Source organism: Drosophila takahashii, chromosome 2L, assembly GCF_030179915.1.
Source record: "Drosophila takahashii strain IR98-3 E-12201 chromosome 2L, DtakHiC1v2, whole genome shotgun sequence".
Lineage (NCBI taxonomy): Eukaryota > Metazoa > Arthropoda > Insecta > Diptera > Drosophilidae > Drosophila > Drosophila takahashii.
Window position 1 is genome coordinate 6,364,971 of NC_091678.1, and position 20,174 is coordinate 6,385,144.

Genomic DNA, 20,174 nt, shown 5'->3' on the forward strand with positions numbered 1-20,174 from the left:
TGGGTTGTCTGCTGCAGACAGGCAACATAAATTATTGTAAGCAGATGAAATATTTGTGGATGAATTTGTTGCAGCTGTCGAGTGCAGCCAGCGGACATTGTTCACTCGCCCAGTTGCCCCGATTGCTGCTGGAATATTTCACCAGCAAAACTTTAAGCTGCATTCTGAAAAACATTTTATTTGTTGAAAATTTGTCAAGGTACTGCAAGGTACTACTTCATTTTAACATAACATAACATCCCTTCGTGAATCAAATATTTTTCCAAAGTGAATATTTAAGATTCTATCAAAAATATTTTTCAATATTCACCAACAAATTCAGTGCTTTGTAAATTCGAATTTATTTTAAAATTAAATTTCTATCTATGAATAAATTTTCTGCTAAAAAATTTCGTTTTACTAATTAGAATTCCCAATTTGTATTTATTGTATTTGAAGGAATTTAATACCATTCATTTAAAATTTAAGGAATATATTTTATGGGTTATATTTCTAAAAGTGCACTCTGAAAGAAATATGAATAAAAAGGGACGATGGGGAGACACGGGAACACACACAGGATGTCCTCGGTGGAAGATGAAGCTGGCAATTTTATCATTTTTCACTTTGGTAAACAAACACAAAAGGAGCAAGGGGGTTAAGGAAAATATTGCGGCTTTTGTTGTGGCAACCTTAATCGCCCCCTCTACCCCCCTTCACACCCCCTTCCACCCTTCTGCGATCGAATGTCATTCAAATTGTAATTTCTGCAGCCTCCATCGTCAGAGAACAATCGATAAAAAAAAAGGATAAAGCAAAGAGCACAACAATGCAGGGATAACAATGGAGCAAAAGCACAAAAAGAGGGAAAATGGGGGAAAAGGCGGAGGAAAAGCGGAGGAAAAGCGAGGGCAGACAGTCAAAAGCAAACAATAAACAGCGAAATCATTCCATGCATCCCCCTGGAAAAGCTGCCATTGTGCAATAACAGCACGTTTCGAAATGGTAAAATCAATTTTAAGAAGAAAGAAAAAACATTACATTCCTTGTGCAACACTAGAGGTGAACTTAAAAAGTATTTATTTCAAGGAGGTACTTTAAGAATCTTGATAAGTTAAAGCAGTTAAATGAATTCTATAGGTTTTGCAATTTATTGCAATTAATCTTCTAGATTTTATGTAGATTTTTTTATAAATTTTATCCATAAATGGTTTATTATTCAATTATATTTCTTACTTACCTACTCCTTACTTTACTTAAAAATCGCTTTATCCATTTAGCACTGTACTCTTAGCTGGGGACATTAAATTTCCTGGCCTTAAGCTACTCTTGGCTAATAGGTTGGAGCCAAGTTGGCTCGTTCTGCAAACATTTGCCCAGCACTTTGGCGAGGCTTTGCCTTTGCCATCCTGCCATCCTTGTGCTAATGAGCGAACAAAGGGGCCTGGAGAGCGGGGTAATCCCCATTAATACAGGCGGCATTCGAAATTCAGCAGGTCTCTTTAGAGTTGTTTGTCAAAATTAGCCGTCGGAAAAGGAAATTTTCCCCTAAACATATGGGTCAGATGCAATGCACACCCGAAGATGCCGCTCTCAGACCGGATTTAGTCCTGATCCGTAGCTATGTCAGTTATAAGGGGTTTTCTTCCGACAACTATGATATATCCATGATCGTTAGTAACATCAAGGTTGGAGGGGTGATGAGGTCAACGAAGGGCAAGAGCTTTCCCACTGTCGAAGTAAAGTTGTGTTTCGGTGAAGCAAAGGGTAAGAATACTATTTGATTTTCCCAAAAGTTCTATATCTAAACAAAAGTGTGGCCAAAAATAGTTTGTCACTCTTTTTGCTGTCATTTTGTGTACACGCTACAAATGAAATTATTCCACCCCATAAACTAGATTAACTATTGATAACTATCAGGCAGGCAAGATGGCATGAAAACATCAAGCATACGCCCAGTTGTCCGTATGTTATAAGTAATTGATTTGGTAAAGAAATAGACTTATTTATAATTCAATAACTGCCTGGGCTTACCAAGAATATAACGAGTGTGAATATTCCATTTGAAGCTTAAATCCAGGCTTAGTAAATTGAATTTTTGTCATTTATAGAATTAGATCCTTTTCCAAGCTCTTTTAATTACTTTTATTTGGAAGTCATTAAGTAACTTTTGATAAGAGAATTATCTTCGTCTCTATTTTGTCCCTTCAGTGGGGTTTCTCTGGGATTCACTCACTTAGGGCATTTATTTACCTGCCTTCCCTTCGCTTTCCCCATCGTTTCAGCTTCAACTGTCAAAAGTCGGCCTCATCAGTCATTGCTGCTTTTCGCCCCTCGAAGCTTTCACTTGACATTTATCATCATCATCATCACCATGCCCGTTCCCATGCCCATCATCTATATTATCATCATCATCCTTGCACGTCGCGCTTTAACCTTCAGAAGGCATTTTCATTTAGCGGCCTTCCTCCTCGGCTTTGTTTGTCAGCTCGCCACTTTTGTGACTTTTCCAGCTTTTCACCCTCTCGTTGGTCCTTAATTAAAAACGATTAGTAATTCCTGTTCAGCCATCGGCTGCCAAAGGTCGTTTGGTGCAGCGCGCCCATTAAATATGCAGTGGAAATACTTTAATTATACAAATAACCAGGGATTAAAAGGCAGACGAGGAAAAGGGCAAACTGAGTTCTGTGGAAAGTAACTTCTCATTGTTGGCACTTTGGACTTTTCAGGCATTTTTCTGCCATCCAAATATACGTATTCCTATCGCCTTGGCCAAATCAAACGGAAGTTGTTCGTTTCGCGCGAAATATGAACAAGTTAGGAATTCTGAGGGGTTTGAAATATACGAAAGAAATTGGTAACGAAATGAATTCGTTTTCGAATGTCAGGCACGCAAACTTTGGCCTACCATCGACCTCCTCCACGAATATTCTATTATTTCTATGGGTTTTTTTCCAAGGGGGCTTAAAAGGGGGTTTGCCACCCCCTGAAAACCACAATTGGTCTGGGTTTCGTTTGCACGTTACTCGTTTTGCGGTTTAGCATGGTCTCTAGTTTTTTTTCCTGCTGTCCCTGGTCAAAACTAAGTTGGGCTTTCGCCTCTGGCTTAGCTGGATTTTGCGGTGCGTTGTGGGAGCCGGGTTTAAGTGCATTTCACTGGGGCTAACTAGCCGGGATGTCTGACTTTTCCAGGGGTTAATTTCGGCTTACCAGCGACAGAGGTTCGCCCATTTTTGCCATAAATTCATTACCGTTTTTCGGCATAGCTTTCTTTTGGAATTACCACAAAATGTACTCTTATTTATGTGTGTTTATTTTCTCACGAAATGGCACTTACTTTTTTTTGTAATAAATGATTAATGGCCTTAAATAATGTGTTTCTTATCTTCCGGTTTAATATATTAGTGTTATTAATATTATTTATTTTATTTATTGAAAAAGTCATAAAAATGTATTTATTATATGTGTTCAAGCTCATTTCCTGTCTGAAATGCTAATAAATTTATGTTTCTTATCGTTTTGATTTCCTACTATTTAACAATAAATAAATATGCATAAATAAAAATTTTGATTTACAATTTGTAAACTATCCTGATAAAAATATATAAATTATTTTTCTTTATTCAGACTATTGTGATGTACACTCTGGAAACTTTTCTCATATAAAAATATTTTTTCCTCGAAAAGCACAAACTAGAAAATGACTTACTAGACAATTTTTCGCAGAAAATTGCTTACAATTTCTTCATGAATATTTTAACTATAATTTCTCATTGCTCCGGGACAGTTGCACTTATTTTATTTCTTCTTGGAAGTTACTTAGCATATTAAATTCAACCACTGCGCTTCTCGTTCGCTCTTTATTCAAGACCCCCTTGGAGTTTTTCGTTCTTTGTCTTTGTCACCCACTTAACTTTTTACATGGTGAAAAGTCAAAGTTACAACACCAACTGAAGTACAATAATGGCAAATGAAAGTGGTTCGCCGAGTTCGGATGGAGGGGAACAACTACAGGGTTAAGCTTTCAAGGAATCCCAAACTAGGGGTTAAGCAGTGGGGAACCCCTTGTTTTCGATTTCGGTGAGCGATAAGCGACAAACAACGCATTAAATGTCGTTTTCTCTGGCTATTTTCGGTTTGGCATTGGGTTAAGTCATAAAAAATTGAAATGTAATTGATTGGAAGTTTGTTTGGGGGCAGGAAAAAAAGGAGGGAATTGCGGCATTGACGTAGTCGCCTGGCCAAATTAGTTGGCTTGTAATTTTGGACACCATCGGAAGTCGTTGAGCTCCGAGTTATTCTGACGGACGGAAGGGGCCTCGACGTTGATGATGACATTGGCGAAGAGTTGACATGACGGCAAAGTTTACGAAACTTTAACCATTAAACTCAATTACCAAAAAAGTTGTCTCCTATTTACATTTTTTTATTGCTGCTTAAAATTGTAAAAGTAAACATATTTTAGCCAATTAATTGGATGCGATTTAACTAACAGTGGCACTAGTGAAAATTCATCTATGAAGGTAAAATAAATAATAATAAATATATTTTAAGCATTATAATTAAAAACTAGGAATATTAAAAAGTTAAAAATAATTTTATTCGAAAAAACAAAAGAATGAGAATCAAATTTAATGGAGTTTTAGGACATTAAAAAAGATTTTCTAGATAAATAAAAACTTAAAGCATTTTTAATAATTCATCTAAATATTTTATTATTTTATTAATCACCAAATATCTTACTATCTTATTAGGAATCTCCTCCTTGTCGAGCTGCGGCGATCCGGAGCGTCTGCCGGAGCTGCCGCCTTTGGACGAGCAGCGTCTTCAGCGGGCCGCCCTGCATCTGCAGCAGAAGCTGATCCTGCGCGAGTGGCTGAGGGATCACCGGCTGCAGCACCACTACCAACGACTGCTGGCCGTGGAGGTTGCCTCGCTGGAGGACGTCTACTGGCTGGAGGATTCGCGGGCCAGCAAGATCCTCGGCAAGGACTGGCAGCTGTGGTCGGGGGCGCGACAGAACCTGCCCACGTCGAAGGCCCAGTTGGACGCCCTGAAGGCGCAGCTCTGGTCGACGGTGGTCAAGAGCAGCCAGCACCAGGACGCCTGGACATGGGGCGGCATGCTGGTCGTATCCGTCTCAGTCGCCGGCCTCGTCACCCTGGCTGCCATGACGCAGCCCTCGCTGGCCCCAGAGGTGGGGATTTCTAATAGAAATTATATCCCAGAATTTATAATTATTAAGCTTTATTTCCAGGCCCGTCACTCCCTTCTGCAGTACGTCACTGGGAAGTATCTGCTGCCCGCCAACTGCAAGGTTCAGTGGGACTGGAAGGATCCCGCCAGCGTCGGCGGCACCATGTGCTTCGTGGTCCGCTTCTTCCAGCGCAACGGACAGCCCTATCCCATCTGTGATACGGACCAGTTCTTCGTCGAGGTCACCGAGGGCACGCGCAAGGTGGTCACCATCAGCGAGCTGGGCTCCTCCACCGATCCCAATAACGCCAATATCGCCAAGGTTAAGTTCACAGTTCGAACGGCGGGCCAGTACAAGATATCCGTGCTGATTGGCGCCAGTCACATTGCCGGTTCGCCCTTCCTGCGATCCTTTCTGCCCGGCGCCATCGATGCCCGGCGATCGCGGTTCATCCGGCCAGCCAGCACGGTCATCTGCTGTGCCGGAGCACCCACTCTGATGCACATCGAGCCCAGGGATGAGTTTGGAAACGCATGCCTGTTCGATCAAAACCAATCGGATGAGGCTCTGCAGGTGGGGAAATAAAAGAAAATCACTTAATAATTTTTATTTATTTTTTAAGCATTTTTAAAAGCATGTTGAACTATTTAAAAGTGTTTAAACTGTATCAGAAAATTTATTGAAAACTATAATACATTTTTGAAGAATTTTTAAAATTAGTTTAAATAATTTAAAAGTGTTGGAAATGTGTCAGAAAATCAATTCAAGCATTTTGAACTATTTTAAAGTGTTTAAATTGTATCAGAAACTTGATTGAAAATTATAATACATTTTAAAAGAATTTTTAAAATTAGTTTAAATTATTTAAAAGTATTAAAAATGTAACAGAAAATAATATAAACATTTTAAACTATTTAAAAGTTTTTAAATTTTATCAGAAAATCAATTGAAATTATAATACATTTTTAAACCAATTTTAAAATTAGTTTAAATGATTTAAAAGTGTTAAGATTGTACCAGAAAATCAATAGAAAATGATAACCTATTTTTAAAGATAGTTTGGAACATTTAAAATTAGATCTGCTTATCAAGTTCCATTTTTTATAATAATGAAATAAATTAAAATCAACGAAAAATTTTAACTTATTAACAAATTATTTTTTAAAGTGTTAAGATCCGAGTTTAATAGTTAATATATCTTACTATATCGTGTTTTTATAGGGCTACCAAGTGGCCATATACGACCTGCACGGTATTCCGGTGGAGAAGCTGCAGCACGCGATTGTCTTTGCCTACGACAGGGTTAACTCCCGGGTCTCGGTGACCGCCCTCTTCCCAGAGCCCACTTGCCTAAGGGCCGTCATCAGCTACCGGGATCAGCAGCTGCCCAATGGCGACTTTGACATCATAGTGCTAAGCAGTAAGTGGGGTTTAAAAATCTTTAAAAATCGTATACTAATATATGACCCCTTTCAGGCAGCGACACCACCTTGGTGCACAAGAACATAGCCTCCCGGAAGCACAACATCTGCTATGAGGCCAAGCTACTGAGCATTTTCGGCGTGTCCAAGAACAAGCCGAGGAAAGTGCTCTGCTATGTGGGACCCAAACAGGTGAGTGGGAACTCAAGATTACGCTGATATCGGGTGAAATGTGAGGGCTCAGAACTCGCTGATCTTTCAGGTGACCATTAAGGAGATGATCCTGAAGTTTATACCCAAGCGGATTGCCACCTTCCGGCTGTGTCCCTCGACCAAGTTCCACTTTCTGCCGCAGTTGGTCTCCCAGCTGCACGGCCCCGTCTTCATCATCGACGATGGGGCTCAGCCCAAGATCGAGTTGGCCTCCAAGGATCGGAATATCATAGCGGCCACCTTCACACACTTCCTGCTGAAGAACATCGGCGGTTCGGAGACGTTCAAGGATAAGCAGGACTTTTTCTACCACGAGGTTCGAAAATTCCACGCCAGCTACTATCACGAGAAGATGGCCCTGAAGGTGCAGCGCGAGAAGATCCTGGAGAGCAGCATGAAGGCGGCCAAGGGATTCTCGGTGTCCGACTGGTGCGGCAACTTCGAGGTCACCTTCCAGGGCGAGCAGGGCATCGACTGGGGCGGCCTGAGGCGGGAGTGGTTCGAGCTGGTCTGCAGCGCCCTCTTCGATGCCCGCGGCGGGCTCTTCTGCACCTTCCACGACAAGCACCAGGCGCTGGTCCATCCGAATCCCACGCGACCGGCGCATCTGAAGCTGAAGCACTTCGAGTTCGCCGGCAAGATGGTGGGCAAGTGCCTGTTCGAGAGCGCTCTGGGCGGAAGCTATCGCCAGTTGGTCAGGGCCAGATTCAGTCGCTCCTTCTTGGCCCAACTGATTGGCCTTAGAGTGCACTATAAGGTAAGTTGTACACGGAAAACAAATTTCTACCTTATTTCACATCAATAAAAAGCCGATATGATTAATGACATTAATTTAATGTCAAATTGATGATTTAAACATATCAACTTGATATTTTATCATTGCATAAAAATTGATGATTCAAACATATCAACTTGATTTTTTGCATAAAAAATGTAAAAGTACGGGTTTAAAATACCGAATGTAGTAATGACATTAATTAAATGTCAAATTGATGATTCAAACATATCAACTTCATATTTTATCATTGCATAAAAGTTATAAAAATACTGTTTTAAAATACCGAATGAAGTAATGACATTAATTTAATGTAAAATTGATGACTCAAAGTCTGAATTTCAAACATTTGAACTTAATATTTTATCATTGCTTAAAAGTTATAAATATACGGTTTTCAAATACCGAGTGTAGTATTTTTTTTAACAAATATTGTAAAGTAAGATATTTATTGCTATCATATATTCTATATTTTACAGTACTTTGAGCAAGATGACCCCGACTTGTATCTGTCCAAGATCAAGTACATCCTGGACACCGATCTGGATGCCACGGACACCCTGGAGCTGTACTTCGTGGAGGAGATGTACGATTGCAGCAGTGGCCAGCTGAGCAAGACCATCGAACTGATTCCCAACGGGGCCAAGACTAGAGTGACCAATGCCACCAAGAACCAGTACCTGGACTCCTTGGCCCAGCAGCGTCTGTGCAACAGTGTCAAGGACGAGGTGGATAGTTTCCTGAAGGGTCTGAACTCCATTATACCGGATAATCTACTGAGTATCTTTGATGAGAACGAACTGGAGGTGGGTTTTGAAAGTAGAAATAAGTAAACACACCTGTAAATAATTATTTTTATTTCTAAAGCTGCTGATGTGCGGGACTGGGGAGTATTCCATCAGTGACTTCAAGTCGCACCACATCGCCAATGGCAATTCGGCTGAGTTTCGGCGTGTTTTGGCCTGGTTTTGGGCCGGAGTGAGCAACTTCAGCCAGACGGAGATGGCCCGGCTGCTGCAGTTCACCACGGGCTGCTCCCAGCTGCCGCCCGGGGGATTCCAGGAGCTGAATCCGCAGTTCCAGATAACGGCGGCCCCGACCTTCGGCAATCTGCCCACTGCGCACACCTGGTTGGTTAAAACTTTCGCCCATCCGGAATTTATTTGTTTTTAATCTTTCCGCTCGCTAAAAACGAAACTTTTTCGATTACAGCTTCAACCAGCTGTGCCTGCCGGACTACGAGAGCTACGAGCAGTTCGAAAAGTCGCTGCTTTTGGCCATCAGCGAGGGCAGCGAGGGATTCGGCATGGTCTAGATGATGATGGTTGCAAACTTATAGAGGATATAGAGGGGGGAAAGCCCCTCGATTTTCGTCTGCTACGCTACTGTGTTCCTTTTTGTGCGCTTTAAATGTCTCGCTAGCAACTAAGTGACCTAGTCCGTAAGCCTGCCTAGTGATAAATCGCAATTAAATTCAGTCCCTGGCCAGAAATATTATTATCCCCCTGCGGGAGATTGATCCCTTAAGCAATAATTATCTCGGATTAGCCGGCGTAGCGAGTGTAGTTTTAAATCGAGTCAAGATGCAAATTAAAACCGAGTATATATCATCATCAAAAGGAATGTGATAATTGTATTATAGACTAATGCAACCTAAGCGTAATGGGAAACTTTTAAACTACCTTTATGGGTAAAGCAAAATAAGTAGTCATTAAAACCAAAAGAAAATCTACTCTAATTAATTGTTAGTTGCGCTGTGTAAGGAACCCCAGGAGGAAAACCCAAGAGTTTGTAGCATACTGTACTTAAAACTAATTGTAAACGTTATATATTGTCAAAACATTCACAGACAGCAATGTTCATATGCATTTCTTCTAATGAAAAACCAAAAACCAAATATATATTGCCAAATTGTGGCCCAACTCGAATACAATCCCAAATCCTTCTCCCTCGCTGTGCTCTCCTTAAAAGCAATATGTGGAAGCAAATGTTGAATCGTAGTTTTTAAATGTTGTTGAATCGCAAAGCAAAAATCAAAGATGTCATACAAATTAAAATTTAGTAAATGTAATGGAATTGTAGTTGTTGAGAGAACTCTAAAAAGCTTATATATCAATCGGTGTGGCGGAAGGTTGGTTCAAATGGTTAAAAAACAATAAAAATCTACTGTTTAGAACGGAAGTTTTGTGACTGGTTTTATTTTTAATAAATTAGGGGTGGGAGTACGGTTTAAAGTAATTTCTATGAATAAGAGTTAGCGAACAGTAGAAATATAGAAATCAATAAAGTTTAAAAAAGAAAAAAATAATTTGCATCGGCCGGGAATCGAACCCGGGCCGCCCGCGTGGCAGGCGAGCATTCTACCACTGAACCACCGATGCTTGTGCGAAAGGCGTCCAAACGTCAATATATACTACCGTGACTGAACCAACTTCACGCATATGTGCTGTATCTAAAAATAGCTCTTATCTAAAGACAATTGACTTCCCCTAATCAATGAGAATATAATCACTAGTTATATTCTCTTTGCCCTAAGTTTTTAAAGTAATTTATGATACATGCACTTATATAATTTATCTAATTTTATTAACACTCCAGAAACCAGTGTCGTAAGAGTCGTACAACTTTCTTTCCAAGGTCCCTGGAGGTCACCTGCAGAAACTCGACTTCGAGGAAAGCCAATGAACTCAGGGAGGGTTACGCAAGTCCCCGACTCAACCATAGAAAAGTGCCGATGGAAAAGCGTAACTTCTGTGAACTGTACTTCGGTTTGGGGTCTTTCATGACTAGATTTATACAATGTGTGGCCCAGTGAGAGTTGGGAGGAGCGTGAGTGACAAATTACTGGGGGGCCAATCAATAATTTCTAGCCGTCAAAACGCGTGCTCATCCAGTCAAGTGTGCCCAAATGTGTGTGCGTCGGCATTTAAACAATAATTAGCAACTAATTAGAGTATGGATAGCACGGAAGGGCCGAGTGCCGTCGAAGGAGAAAGTGGACTTTACCTAGAAGTGTGCACCGAAACTGTCACTTTCTAGAGGGGCACGCGCGCCAAAAGCCAAATCTCTCCGGGCAGGGTCAGAAGCAGCATCTTCGTGGGCTGTTGGGTAATAGCTTTCGGGAGGCTCAGATGAAAGTGAAATGCAAGAATCAGAAGAAAGCCCGAAAAGAAAAATCTCCGACCCGAAGGTTAAACTTACAAGTGTTTTTTTGGTGGGGTTAACCCTAATTTACAAAAAGATAACCATTTTTGAAATCTTTCAGTTTTCCAATTTATAAATATTTTCTTTAATAAGATCACAATTAAAAATATTCCAAGCATTTTTCATTATAAAATTAATAAAATCATAAATTAGGAAATAGAAATAAAATGTTTTCCATATTTATTGTTACCATATATTTTTAGTTCTATTGGGAAATTGTATATTTTAAATAAAAAAGTTAGGGGATGTCAGTCGTCTTAAGATAAGAGCTATTTTTAGATACAGCACATATAAGTGAAGTTGGTTCAGTCACGTAAGTATATATTGACGTTTGGACACCCCTCATACAAGCATCGGTGGTTCAGTGGTAGAATGCTCGCCTGCCACGCGGGCGGCCCGGGTTCGATTCCCGGCCGATGCAAATTACTTTTTTTTTGTCGACGACAAATTTTTTTGCATTTTATATTTCTTTACTGTTTTTCTGAATACCTTAAAATAACTACGCTTTAAAGAAGAAATATAAACACGTAATGAATTAAAGTCAATGTTTAATTTACTTTCATAAAGTTCGCTAACTCTTATTTATTCATTAATATTTGCAAATTTGACGTACTACCAAAACAGTGTTAACAGGTTAACAATAAAATATTTGCCCAGTACATTTGCACTAATTTTTTATGCCACACTTGTGAGCTTATAATTAAACTAGATCTTGACTGCACGAGCGTAAATGTCAACTGTTTCATGTTTCATGTAATAATGACCATTTGGGCAGCGCACTAAAAACATAAACAAGTAAAAGCTTCATGGAGACATTAAAAAAGTGAAAATCTTTTAAGCTACCTTGGTCAGTGACCAAAAACAGGGACGGAATCGAATCAAAGGGTAAAGAACATTTACGTGATTTTAATTAATTTAGTGTGGGAACTTTGTTGGTTATTTTATAACACTCCACATTGCTTATATATATAATAAATATTATATTATTCAAGTGTTGCTGTTTATGACACTTTCCTAACAGGTTTTTCCCGTGAGTGGGTGTACTAAAAAAGACATTATAAGAAGTGTTTTAAACTTGTTCGCGATTAACAGAGATATTACATAAAGATAAGTAAGGGAAATTGTACATTTTTTATTCCTTATTTTATTTTTTCCAATAAACCCCCATAGACCCCACTCCGCTCCTGACTTTTGGTGACCGCCTGGCATATATCACGTTTGTAGGGCCATTCAAGAAGGTCAGTTTTTCCAGCCGAAGCCCCAGAAACCGGAAGGGCAAGGTCTTATTTGGTCTAGAACAAGCCGAGAAACTTTCCCAAAGAAAAGAAATACAGAGTTTTTTTGGGTTTTTCGAAAAGTTTAATAGGTCTCGTTGCGGTCGTCAACTAAAACTAGAATAAATAACTTAGCGGCTAGAAACTAGTAACTTAAGGTGGCAAATGTGGAAAAATTCTCAACAATTTCGGCTGGCTTAAAAGATTAGTCCGTACATTTGGAGGCGAGGGTGCACATGAGGGTCTTGGGGCAGAAGAGCAGGCTCTTGGAGCAGCTCATCTTGTGGCCCTTCATCTGGCCCTGCGCGTTCTTGTAGCACACAAAGTAGCTGGAAATGGAGGTCTGATCGGGTATCTTGTCGCCCTCCTTGCAGTAGTATTTCCTCTTCTTGGCGGGCGATGAGGAGCTGCCCACCAAATTATTGCCAGCCTGGATGATGGTGGGTCTGCTGGTTGTGGTGGTGGCCAGGCTAACTTCCGGCAGGTTAACCACATACGAGTCCAAGGGATCGCTTTCTATGTTCGCCGAGATGCCAGGTGATCCCTGCTGATTGCCTCCATAATGCTGCAGGAGATTCGCTATGCTCTGTGCTTTTAAAGCAGCCTCTTGCCTCCTCTTTGCCTCACTCAGCATCTTGATGGCCTCCATCTGGAGTCTCCTGTTGGTGTCTATTGTATAACCACTAAAAGCAGGCATCACATTGCCACACTGCGCATAGGTGGGGGCATCGCAGATCCTGGTCTGCTTATTGAAACCCGTATAGGGTGGACAGGAGTAGGAAAGGACCTTCCCATCCTTTTTGCTGCAAACGAAGTAGCGGGTGCAATCCGTTTGATTCGGTTGCCTGACGCCCGCCTGGCAAGTGATGACCTCCACATTGCCCAGTTCATTGAGTGCCGACTGCGATTTGGTCATTAGTGGTAGTATAGATTTCTGAAAGACATCTAGACTGATGAAATTCCCATTGAAGTTCACCAACTGTCCGTTAGATGGCGCATTGGTGCTGGCCTTAAAGGGGTTTAGACTAGGATTACTGGTAAACATGCTGCTCATCTCCATATTGCCATCCGAATCGCTGTAGATACTGCTGCTCATCGTGGGCCTGGGCCTGGGCATATATGGATGATGATGATTCTGCTGCTGCTGGTGGTTATAACTCTGCTCCAGATAGCCATTGCCAGGTGCTAATTGCTGGCTCATGTCGCTGCTGTAGGTCAGTACGTGAGGAAGAGTGTTCCCATTCTGGTTGCCATTACCATTTCCATTCCCACTCTGATAGTTGGCCTTAATCAGATCTTCGTCCATCATCTCCATGCTTTCGATTTTCTGCGAATTGGGCCGTATGCTCACCCTATCCGCATCGATTTGTCCCGGAAACATGTCCATGGGTCGCGGCATATTCATCGATTGATATGATTCGGTGGCTTGGTAAACCCTATTGGCATTGTGTTCTCCCAAATGAGGACTGGGTGTATAGTAGGTGGCCACTGTGGCTGCCGAGGGTTGATGTTCAAAGGGTCGTGGAGTAGTTAAGGTATAATCACTGGCAAATGGGGACTGGGATCCATAGGTAGTAGCTGAAGTTGTGATCGAAATGGGTCTTGCTGTAGTCATATACTCCATTTCACCCGTCACATGCTTATCCATACTGGGATATACCCCCAGACTATGACCATATGTATCCAAAACCTCCTTCTCACCCGAACTTGTGCTGGATAAATGTACAGGTATCACATTGTTGTGTATGATGGTGGTGCTGGGTTTGTTGTAACCATTGTTGGAGGAACTTCCCCCAGAAGAGTGCTTCTTATTGTTGTAATTATAATGGGGATTCAATGGAGGTGGCATGCCATAATATTGCTGGAAGGGATTACCTTGGGGGCTAACGAATACCGGCTGTAAAATCGGCTGATAATAGCCAGCATTAAATCCCGGTTGGGGCAGAACTTTGGGCATATTTTGAGCGGCTATCATTTGCTTGGATAGTTCTAGAACCGTTTTCAAGGTATCCTCTGATATTTTCGGTTCATGATCGCTGTACTCGTGACTCTGGAGAGAATGATGTTGGCTGGAGAAGGCACTCTGCTCCTGGCTCATTCCATAATTGGGTGGAAGGGCAAACATCACAGATCCCTCGGGACGATTGACGACTATCTGCGAGTTGGCATAACCCTGACCACTGGTTCCATGTGCAGAATAGGGCAGTGCATTGCTCAGCATCAGTTTGGTTTCCGGTTCCAGTCGATGGTGACTCAAGTGCTCCTGCAGGCGGGTCTTATTCACATGGGGTTCCGGTAGCTTTGGCGTGGTTCTGGGTGCCTCGGTGGTGCTAGTGGTGGTGCTACTAGGAGTAGTCTTACCCTGATCCATGGGATTCATCATCTCGTAACGATTCTTGATATCAAAGTGAGCCAAGAAGGCATTCAACTGATCCGGACGCATCTCCGCCTGCGGTTTATCCGTCTTCTGGTAGGTCTGCTGCAGTCCATCGATCAGCTGGGATAATCTTTGCAAATGGGCCGTGAGATTGGGATCGATGGGTGAGCCCGGTTTGGCCAACTCACTGATCCCAGCCACCTGCTTCAGTTCGGTCTTCAGTTTCTCCACCTCTGTTCGGTGCTCCATGTTGCTGGTGGAGGAGGATGTCTCCACCTCCTCGCGATTCTCTGGTTTTAAAGAGGCAGGGGATTCCAGCTCCACCAGCTCGCCATCTCCGCTGGAATCGAAATTGTGACTGGCGGAGACATCCTCCTCCGAATTCGGCTTGCTCTTGCCCGTCTCCTCATCCTCTTCACTACTCAGCGTGGAGTCCAGTACGATTTCCACGGTGCCATCGTCCTTGTGGCTGGATTCACTCAGCAGCAGACCCGCCTCATCCATGTCGTTGACTATCAGGATGTCCGCATCCGGTTTCGCCGGCGACTGAGTGGAGCTCGTCATCTCACTGGGCGTGATGCACTCCCAATCCTCACCAGGCAGCACGCAACTGCCCAAACTGGACTCGTATACCAGGCCCTCGTTGCATTTCACCGGAATCCAAACATGCGAATTGGATTCGAGTTCCCGGCACTTGTAGAAGGCGTCGCAGCGGGTTTTGTGGGGGCGTGTCTTTTCGGGGCACGGTTTGCCTTCAGTCAGTCCAGAAAAAAGGGGGGAAAATAAAGTACGGAAAGAGAAGAAGTTTACACATTAACATGGTGGAAAGCACAGGGAATTTAACTGAATTTTATATAGTTTAGTTGAACAGTTTGGGCTTTCTTTATTTGCTATCTTTATTTCATTGTTATAAGATAAGTTCCAAATTTAAATCAGTTTTAGGGATACATTTTCAAATCTAATTAATTTCTTTATTTTATGGAATTATTTTACTTCCCAATTTTATTTTATCTAAGTCAAGTTTTACGGATACATTTTCAAATTTAATTTATGGGAATTTAATTTTAATTTTACGGAAAAGTTATTCGGTTTAAAAAAACCTTTGTTGGTAATTTTTCGGAATTCATTATTAAGTTTTACTGTCTCAAATATTAATTTGTAAATAAATCGAATTTAAAATCACATAAATGTTTTGTTAAGTTTTAAATAAATATTTAGAAAAGCCGTTAACTTCTTGAGATAAATTCCCAAAAAAATTAAGAAAACCAGAGTTCATAATCTAATTCAGAACACTTCACTTTCTGGCGGAGTTTACCTTCGGAAAAGTAAAACAATCCGCTGATTAGCGCGAAAACAAGCAGCTGCCTCATCGCGTATCCTTTTTGCGTAATCCTTTCGGCCGTGGTCTAAAATCCTTAATACGAAATTCCGATCAGCTCCGTTCGACACGAATGCTCCGACACGAATGACTGCGGATCCAGAGCGGACGGCACATTAAATTTTGATCATTTTCACTTTGAGTCGTAGTCGTCGAGTCGGAGTTCTCTGAAACTCGGACGATGTGTGAAAAAGTCCGAAAGCGAGCAAACAACAAAGTACATGTCGAATTTTCTTCGACTCTTCGCTCTCTCAGTGCTCGCATTTAAAACGACTGCTAATAATTGTTTAAACAAATAGTTTTCGGGCTACTGGAAAGATCGGAGAATCAAGGAAATTTCACTTTTTCTGCGTAGTTTGTTTGATTAAAAACGCAATATAATGTCGGACCGGTATATTTAGTAACCCCAAAGCGAGCAATAGAGATAAGCTAATGAGGGACTGAAGAATTGAATTGAAAAAGCACAAGTGTTACAGCATTAGGTAAGATATATTTTATTTGTTGTGGAGATATGTACATTTAAAAAAGAAATTTAATAGGGAATTTCTTTAAAAATATTTAAAGTTTATATACTTCTCATTTTTACTCATTTTCCTCCTCTGTCTGACAAATAAACCGGAAGCTGTAGTTGCAGGGATAATCATACATTTCCCCATTATATAGAAACACACAGTTGGAAGTGTTCAGTTGAGTGGGTCGTCCAGAGGCCCATTTCAAGAAAGGAGCTTCTTTGCCGGAGGGCATGGACAAAAATTCTCCCTCTTTGCTCAGGTCGTTGATTCCCAGCCAGTAGTGAGTGTCCTTCTTGAGATTCGCCTGAATGGCATTTAGTTCCTCTTGATCCTTAATATCCGCCAGGTGTCCTCCCATATTGCGACAGGATTTCGAGGCAGAGGACCAGTTCCGCTCAGTTACTTTCTCGATATAAAAGTATTTCGAACCGATTTGCTCGAATCCCAGATATTTTATTTTAGTTTCCACTCTGAAGAAAGCTTCTTGTAGCGCCGACAATTGGCTTTCCAAATAATCCTGTCTTTCAGTAAAGTTCTGCTGTTTGATATCCAAATCCTTTTGTTGATTACACTAGTTTACAGCCGAAATGCTCCCCAGCAATTGATGGCAAATTCTGTTAGATTTGGACCCCTAGATCACGAAAATAGCACTAAATTTTTTTTCGATGGCACAGTTTTTTTTTAAAGATTTTTTAAAGTTTGAAATGTTAAATTTCTGACTTTTTTCGAATTTCTTCTTATATCTCGGCAGATATCCACTCGGTTGGGCCAGTTTTAGTTTTATTTTAAAGTCAATAGATCAGAGCTTAACTTTGCCATACAGATCAATACGATTGGATGAGTAATGGCAGCGCAGACGCTTGACAAAGATGAAAAATGTGTTTTTTGGTATTCTGTAAGTCGGCTGTATATATCGTAAAAACTCGAAATAAATCCGTTGAAAAATCATAATGGGTGCAAACTAAAAGTTTACATCCTACCGAATAAAACAAGCCGGATATGGCCCAAATCCATGGAAAACTGGATTTATGGTGGATTTTTAAAGTTCGGATTTTTCCACTTTTTTCGGTTGACAGAGTCCAAATTTAAGATTTATCATAGGCGGCGACATGTAAGCAAAAATAATTGTTGTTGGCAGCCGGGTCACTAAATAGCTAAATCAGATATTTAAAAGCTAGAAAATTATATAAGTGAATTTAATTTTTTAATTAAGGTTACTTTTTTCATAAGAATGAACTATCCAAATGGATAGTACTTAGTTAAAAATACTCACAGTCATAACGCAAGCAATTTTATATTTTTAAAGGAATTTTCAGAAATTAAATTTATTTTATAATTTTCTAGCTTTTAAATTTAGATATTTTTTGACCCGGCTGCCGTCACCACTCATTTTTGTTTACATGTCGCCGCCTATGATAAATCTTAAATTTGGACTCTGTCAACCGAAAAAAGTGGAAAAATCCGTACTTTAAAAATCCACCATAAATCCAGTTTTCCATGGATTTGGGCCATATCCGGCTTGTTTTATTCGGTAGGATGTAAACTTTTAGTTTGTACCCATTATGATTTTTCAACGGATTTATTTCGAGTTTTTACGATATATACAGCCGACTTACAGAATACCAAAAAACACATTTTTCATCTTTGTCAAGCTCCTGCGCTGCCATTACTCATCCAATCGTATTGATCTGTATGGCAAAGTTAAGCTCTGATCTATTGACTTTAAAATAAAACTAAAACTGGCCCAACCGAGTGGATATTTGCCGAGATATAAGAAGAAATTCAAAAAAAGTCAGAAATTTAACATTTCGAACTTTAAAAAATCTTTAAAAAAAAACTGTGCCATCGAAAAAAAATGTAGTGCTATTTTCGTGATCTAGGGGTCCAGCACTAACAGAATTTGCCATCAAATGCTGGGGAGCACACCAAGAATATTATTTTGTAAACTAGTGTTATCTAGTGAGTTCTCAAAGGAGGCTTGCTTTTCTTGCATGGCAGCCAGTTGAGTTTCCATGGTGTACTGCCTTACAAGGACCTCATTAGATTTGTTAAGATCACTGGGATTTCTGTGATCCTGGGCGATGGTCAAGTGATTCAAGACCGGCGTCAAAACACTCAGGCAGAATCCCCCGCATTGGATGGGTGGATCTTTTAGAAGGCAAGCGGTTTCCGTATCCGCCAGAACTTCACAGGAATGTAGAGCTAAAAGCCCACAAAGCAGCGCAATCCCGAATTTCATTTCAATTTATTACCGCTGAACTCAAATGCTCGAAAAGTACTAACTCAGGGTTTTTATACCCAATACTCTTATTTATTTTTTAAAAAGAACCCAAATAAATTCAACACACAAAACACTTGAGTAATGAATATTGATAGCGCCCCGCTTTTTTCAATGCTGAAAGAACCTTAATTTAATTTAAATAAGAACGCTCAATTTATTGCATTTTATTGTACACATCATATGGAGAAAGGTAAATAGGTACCAATTTTAAATGTTCCAATTTGTTGAAGATCGATTAATTTATAATAGGGGAGAGTGGGGGAATTTCGTCAGCATTTTTTCAAAGCTATTTTTTGTCCATCTTGAGACACGTTATCATATTTCTATTTTTATTGTTGAATGCGGTTAGCACCAAGCTTTAAAATGTGACATTCCCCTATTTTTTTAATTAGCTTGGTGATTTATAAAAAAATAAAATGTAAAACCAATATACTGGGGCAATCTCACCACACAGGGGGGTAAAATCACCACACAACTGGGGAAATTTCGTCACCTGAAAAATGTAGGGAGTTTAACGCCTGAAAATATGCTACACTGATCAAGCGTACCATTTTTGTTGACGTCCTATATTTGTTGCTGCTGCTGGTAGTCTGTTCGTTAGCCAGCTCGTCAAATATAAAAATATGTATTTAAAATAGGTGCGAATTTACCCTTAGCGTAGGGTGGCGAAATTTCCCCAGACCGTACTTTTTTAGAAATAATTATTTTTCTTGCGAAATTAGGCGCGAAGTTAAAAATCTCTGACGCAGAAATGCACATTATAGCACTGTGTATTATATAAAAAATCGTGTATCTTATTCCTTTTGAATTGTGGCATACAGAAAAAATTTCGTCGAGAACTAAATATAGCTTTTGAACTGTTAAAACACATTTAATATTATAGCTTAATTATCTTGGCCTTCTGTGCAAAACAAATGCATTGGTTGTGTCTGGCCGTCTTGAAGGACTAAAAAAAAAAATTATATATTTTTACGACTTATGGATTCCGAGATATTGCAGGTGACGAAATTGCCCCTGTGACGAAATTCCCCCACTCTCCCCTACACAAAATATATTTAGAACGGTATAGTTTTTTAAGTAAAGACACAGATTAAATGGTATTATCTGCCTGGCATATAAAGCGGCAGCTACTATTGCATGGATAATTGTACATTAGCCCATTGTACAAGTACAAGCACTTATACAAACTGCCGCTATAAGGATAGTCAGGGCCCCACCTCATAAAAGGAGCTAGTTTTCCGGTGGCCGAAGATATGTATTCTCCCTTTTTTTTCCATATCGTTAATGCCAATCCATTACCAAGTGTTTCTCGATAGATGTTTACTTAACTGGTTCAGTTCGCTATAATCTTAAATGCTCGCCAGGTAACCGTACATTTCGCGACAGGTGTTCGAAGCAGCGGACAAGTATTGCTTGGAATCTTCCTCGATGTAAAAGAATCTCGATTCGATTTGCTTGAATTTCGGATACTTCAGCCAGAATGCGTGCCAGTCTACTGTAGTTTGCAGGACTGCCAATTTATTTTCTCTGCTTACATCTAGTTACAAACTAACAACTTGATAA

At 40.4% G+C, this 20,174-nt stretch overlaps 4 protein-coding genes and 2 non-coding genes across 12 annotated transcripts in view; 2 read left to right on the plus strand and 4 right to left on the minus strand.

Annotated features, from left to right (window-relative positions):
* Positions 1-1,460, minus strand: part of LOC108065918 (neprilysin-1-like) — a 20,439-nt gene extending 18,979 nt beyond the window's left edge. For all 3 annotated transcript variants that reach the window (XM_070211522.1, XM_017154180.3, XM_070211526.1), the window contains exon 1: positions 1,220-1,460. The gene's annotated coding sequence lies outside the window, so the exon portion shown is untranslated. The remainder of the gene's footprint in view (positions 1-1,219) is intronic.
* LOC108065998 (apoptosis-resistant E3 ubiquitin protein ligase 1) overlaps positions 1-9,766 on the plus strand; it is a 25,206-nt gene extending 15,440 nt beyond the window's left edge. For 2 of the 5 annotated variants that reach the window (XM_017154305.3, XM_017154310.3), the window contains exons 2-9: positions 4,734-5,176; positions 5,237-5,749; positions 6,398-6,596; positions 6,653-6,789; positions 6,842-7,567; positions 8,065-8,391; positions 8,453-8,715; positions 8,798-9,766. In XM_017154305.3, coding sequence (XP_017009794.2) covers positions 4,734-5,176; positions 5,237-5,749; positions 6,398-6,596; positions 6,653-6,789; positions 6,842-7,567; positions 8,065-8,391; positions 8,453-8,715; positions 8,798-8,900 — 2,711 coding nt within the window. In that variant the 3' untranslated portion in view covers positions 8,901-9,766. Of the gene's footprint in view, positions 1-1,535; positions 1,747-4,733; positions 5,177-5,236; positions 5,750-6,397; positions 6,597-6,652; positions 6,790-6,841; positions 7,568-8,064; positions 8,392-8,452; positions 8,716-8,797 lie in introns of those variants that run through there. The other 3 variants (XM_017154304.3, XM_070211520.1, XM_017154308.3) reach the window with 3 other exon arrangements.
* A 129-nt stretch (positions 9,767-9,895) lies between these two features.
* On the minus strand, positions 9,896-9,966 carry TRNAG-GCC (transfer RNA glycine (anticodon GCC)). Its single transcript has one exon. It is a non-coding gene; the product is annotated as a tRNA-Gly (tRNA).
* Positions 9,967-11,139: 1,173 nt separating this feature from the next.
* Positions 11,140-11,210, plus strand: TRNAG-GCC (transfer RNA glycine (anticodon GCC)). Its single transcript has one exon. It is a non-coding gene; the product is annotated as a tRNA-Gly (tRNA).
* A 930-nt stretch (positions 11,211-12,140) lies between these two features.
* On the minus strand, positions 12,141-15,810 carry LOC108066016 (uncharacterized). Its single transcript, XM_017154340.3, has 2 exons — positions 15,756-15,810; positions 12,141-15,192 (listed from the first exon to the last, which is right to left on the minus strand). The coding sequence occupies exons 1-2, from the start codon at positions 15,808-15,810 to the stop codon at positions 12,269-12,271; spliced, it is 2,979 nt and encodes a 992-aa protein (XP_017009829.2). The 3' UTR covers positions 12,141-12,268.
* A 590-nt stretch (positions 15,811-16,400) lies between these two features.
* lectin-22C lies at positions 16,401-18,569 on the minus strand. Its single transcript, XM_044394823.1, has 2 exons — positions 18,255-18,569; positions 16,401-16,868 (listed from the first exon to the last, which is right to left on the minus strand). Exons 1-2 carry the CDS (start codon positions 18,567-18,569, stop codon positions 16,401-16,403), a joined length of 783 nt encoding a protein of 260 aa, XP_044250758.1.
* Between the last annotated feature and the right edge of the window lie 1,605 nt (positions 18,570-20,174).

Coding starts and splice junctions, on each gene's coding strand:
- LOC108066016 (XM_017154340.3), bottom strand. CDS start 15,810: ATGAGGCAGCTGCTTGTTTTCGCGCTAATCAGCGGATTGTTTTACTTT. Junction 15,193..15,755: donor ATTGTTTTACTTTTCCGAAG/GTAAACTCCGCC, acceptor GACTGACTGAAG/GCAAACCGTGCCCCGAAAAG.
- lectin-22C (XM_044394823.1), bottom strand. CDS start 18,569: ATGAAATTCGGGATTGCGCTGCTTTGTGGGCTTTTAGCTCTACATTCC. Junction 16,869..18,254: donor TACAAAATAATATTCTTGGT/GTGCTCCCCAGC, acceptor GATATCAAACAG/CAGAACTTTACTGAAAGACA.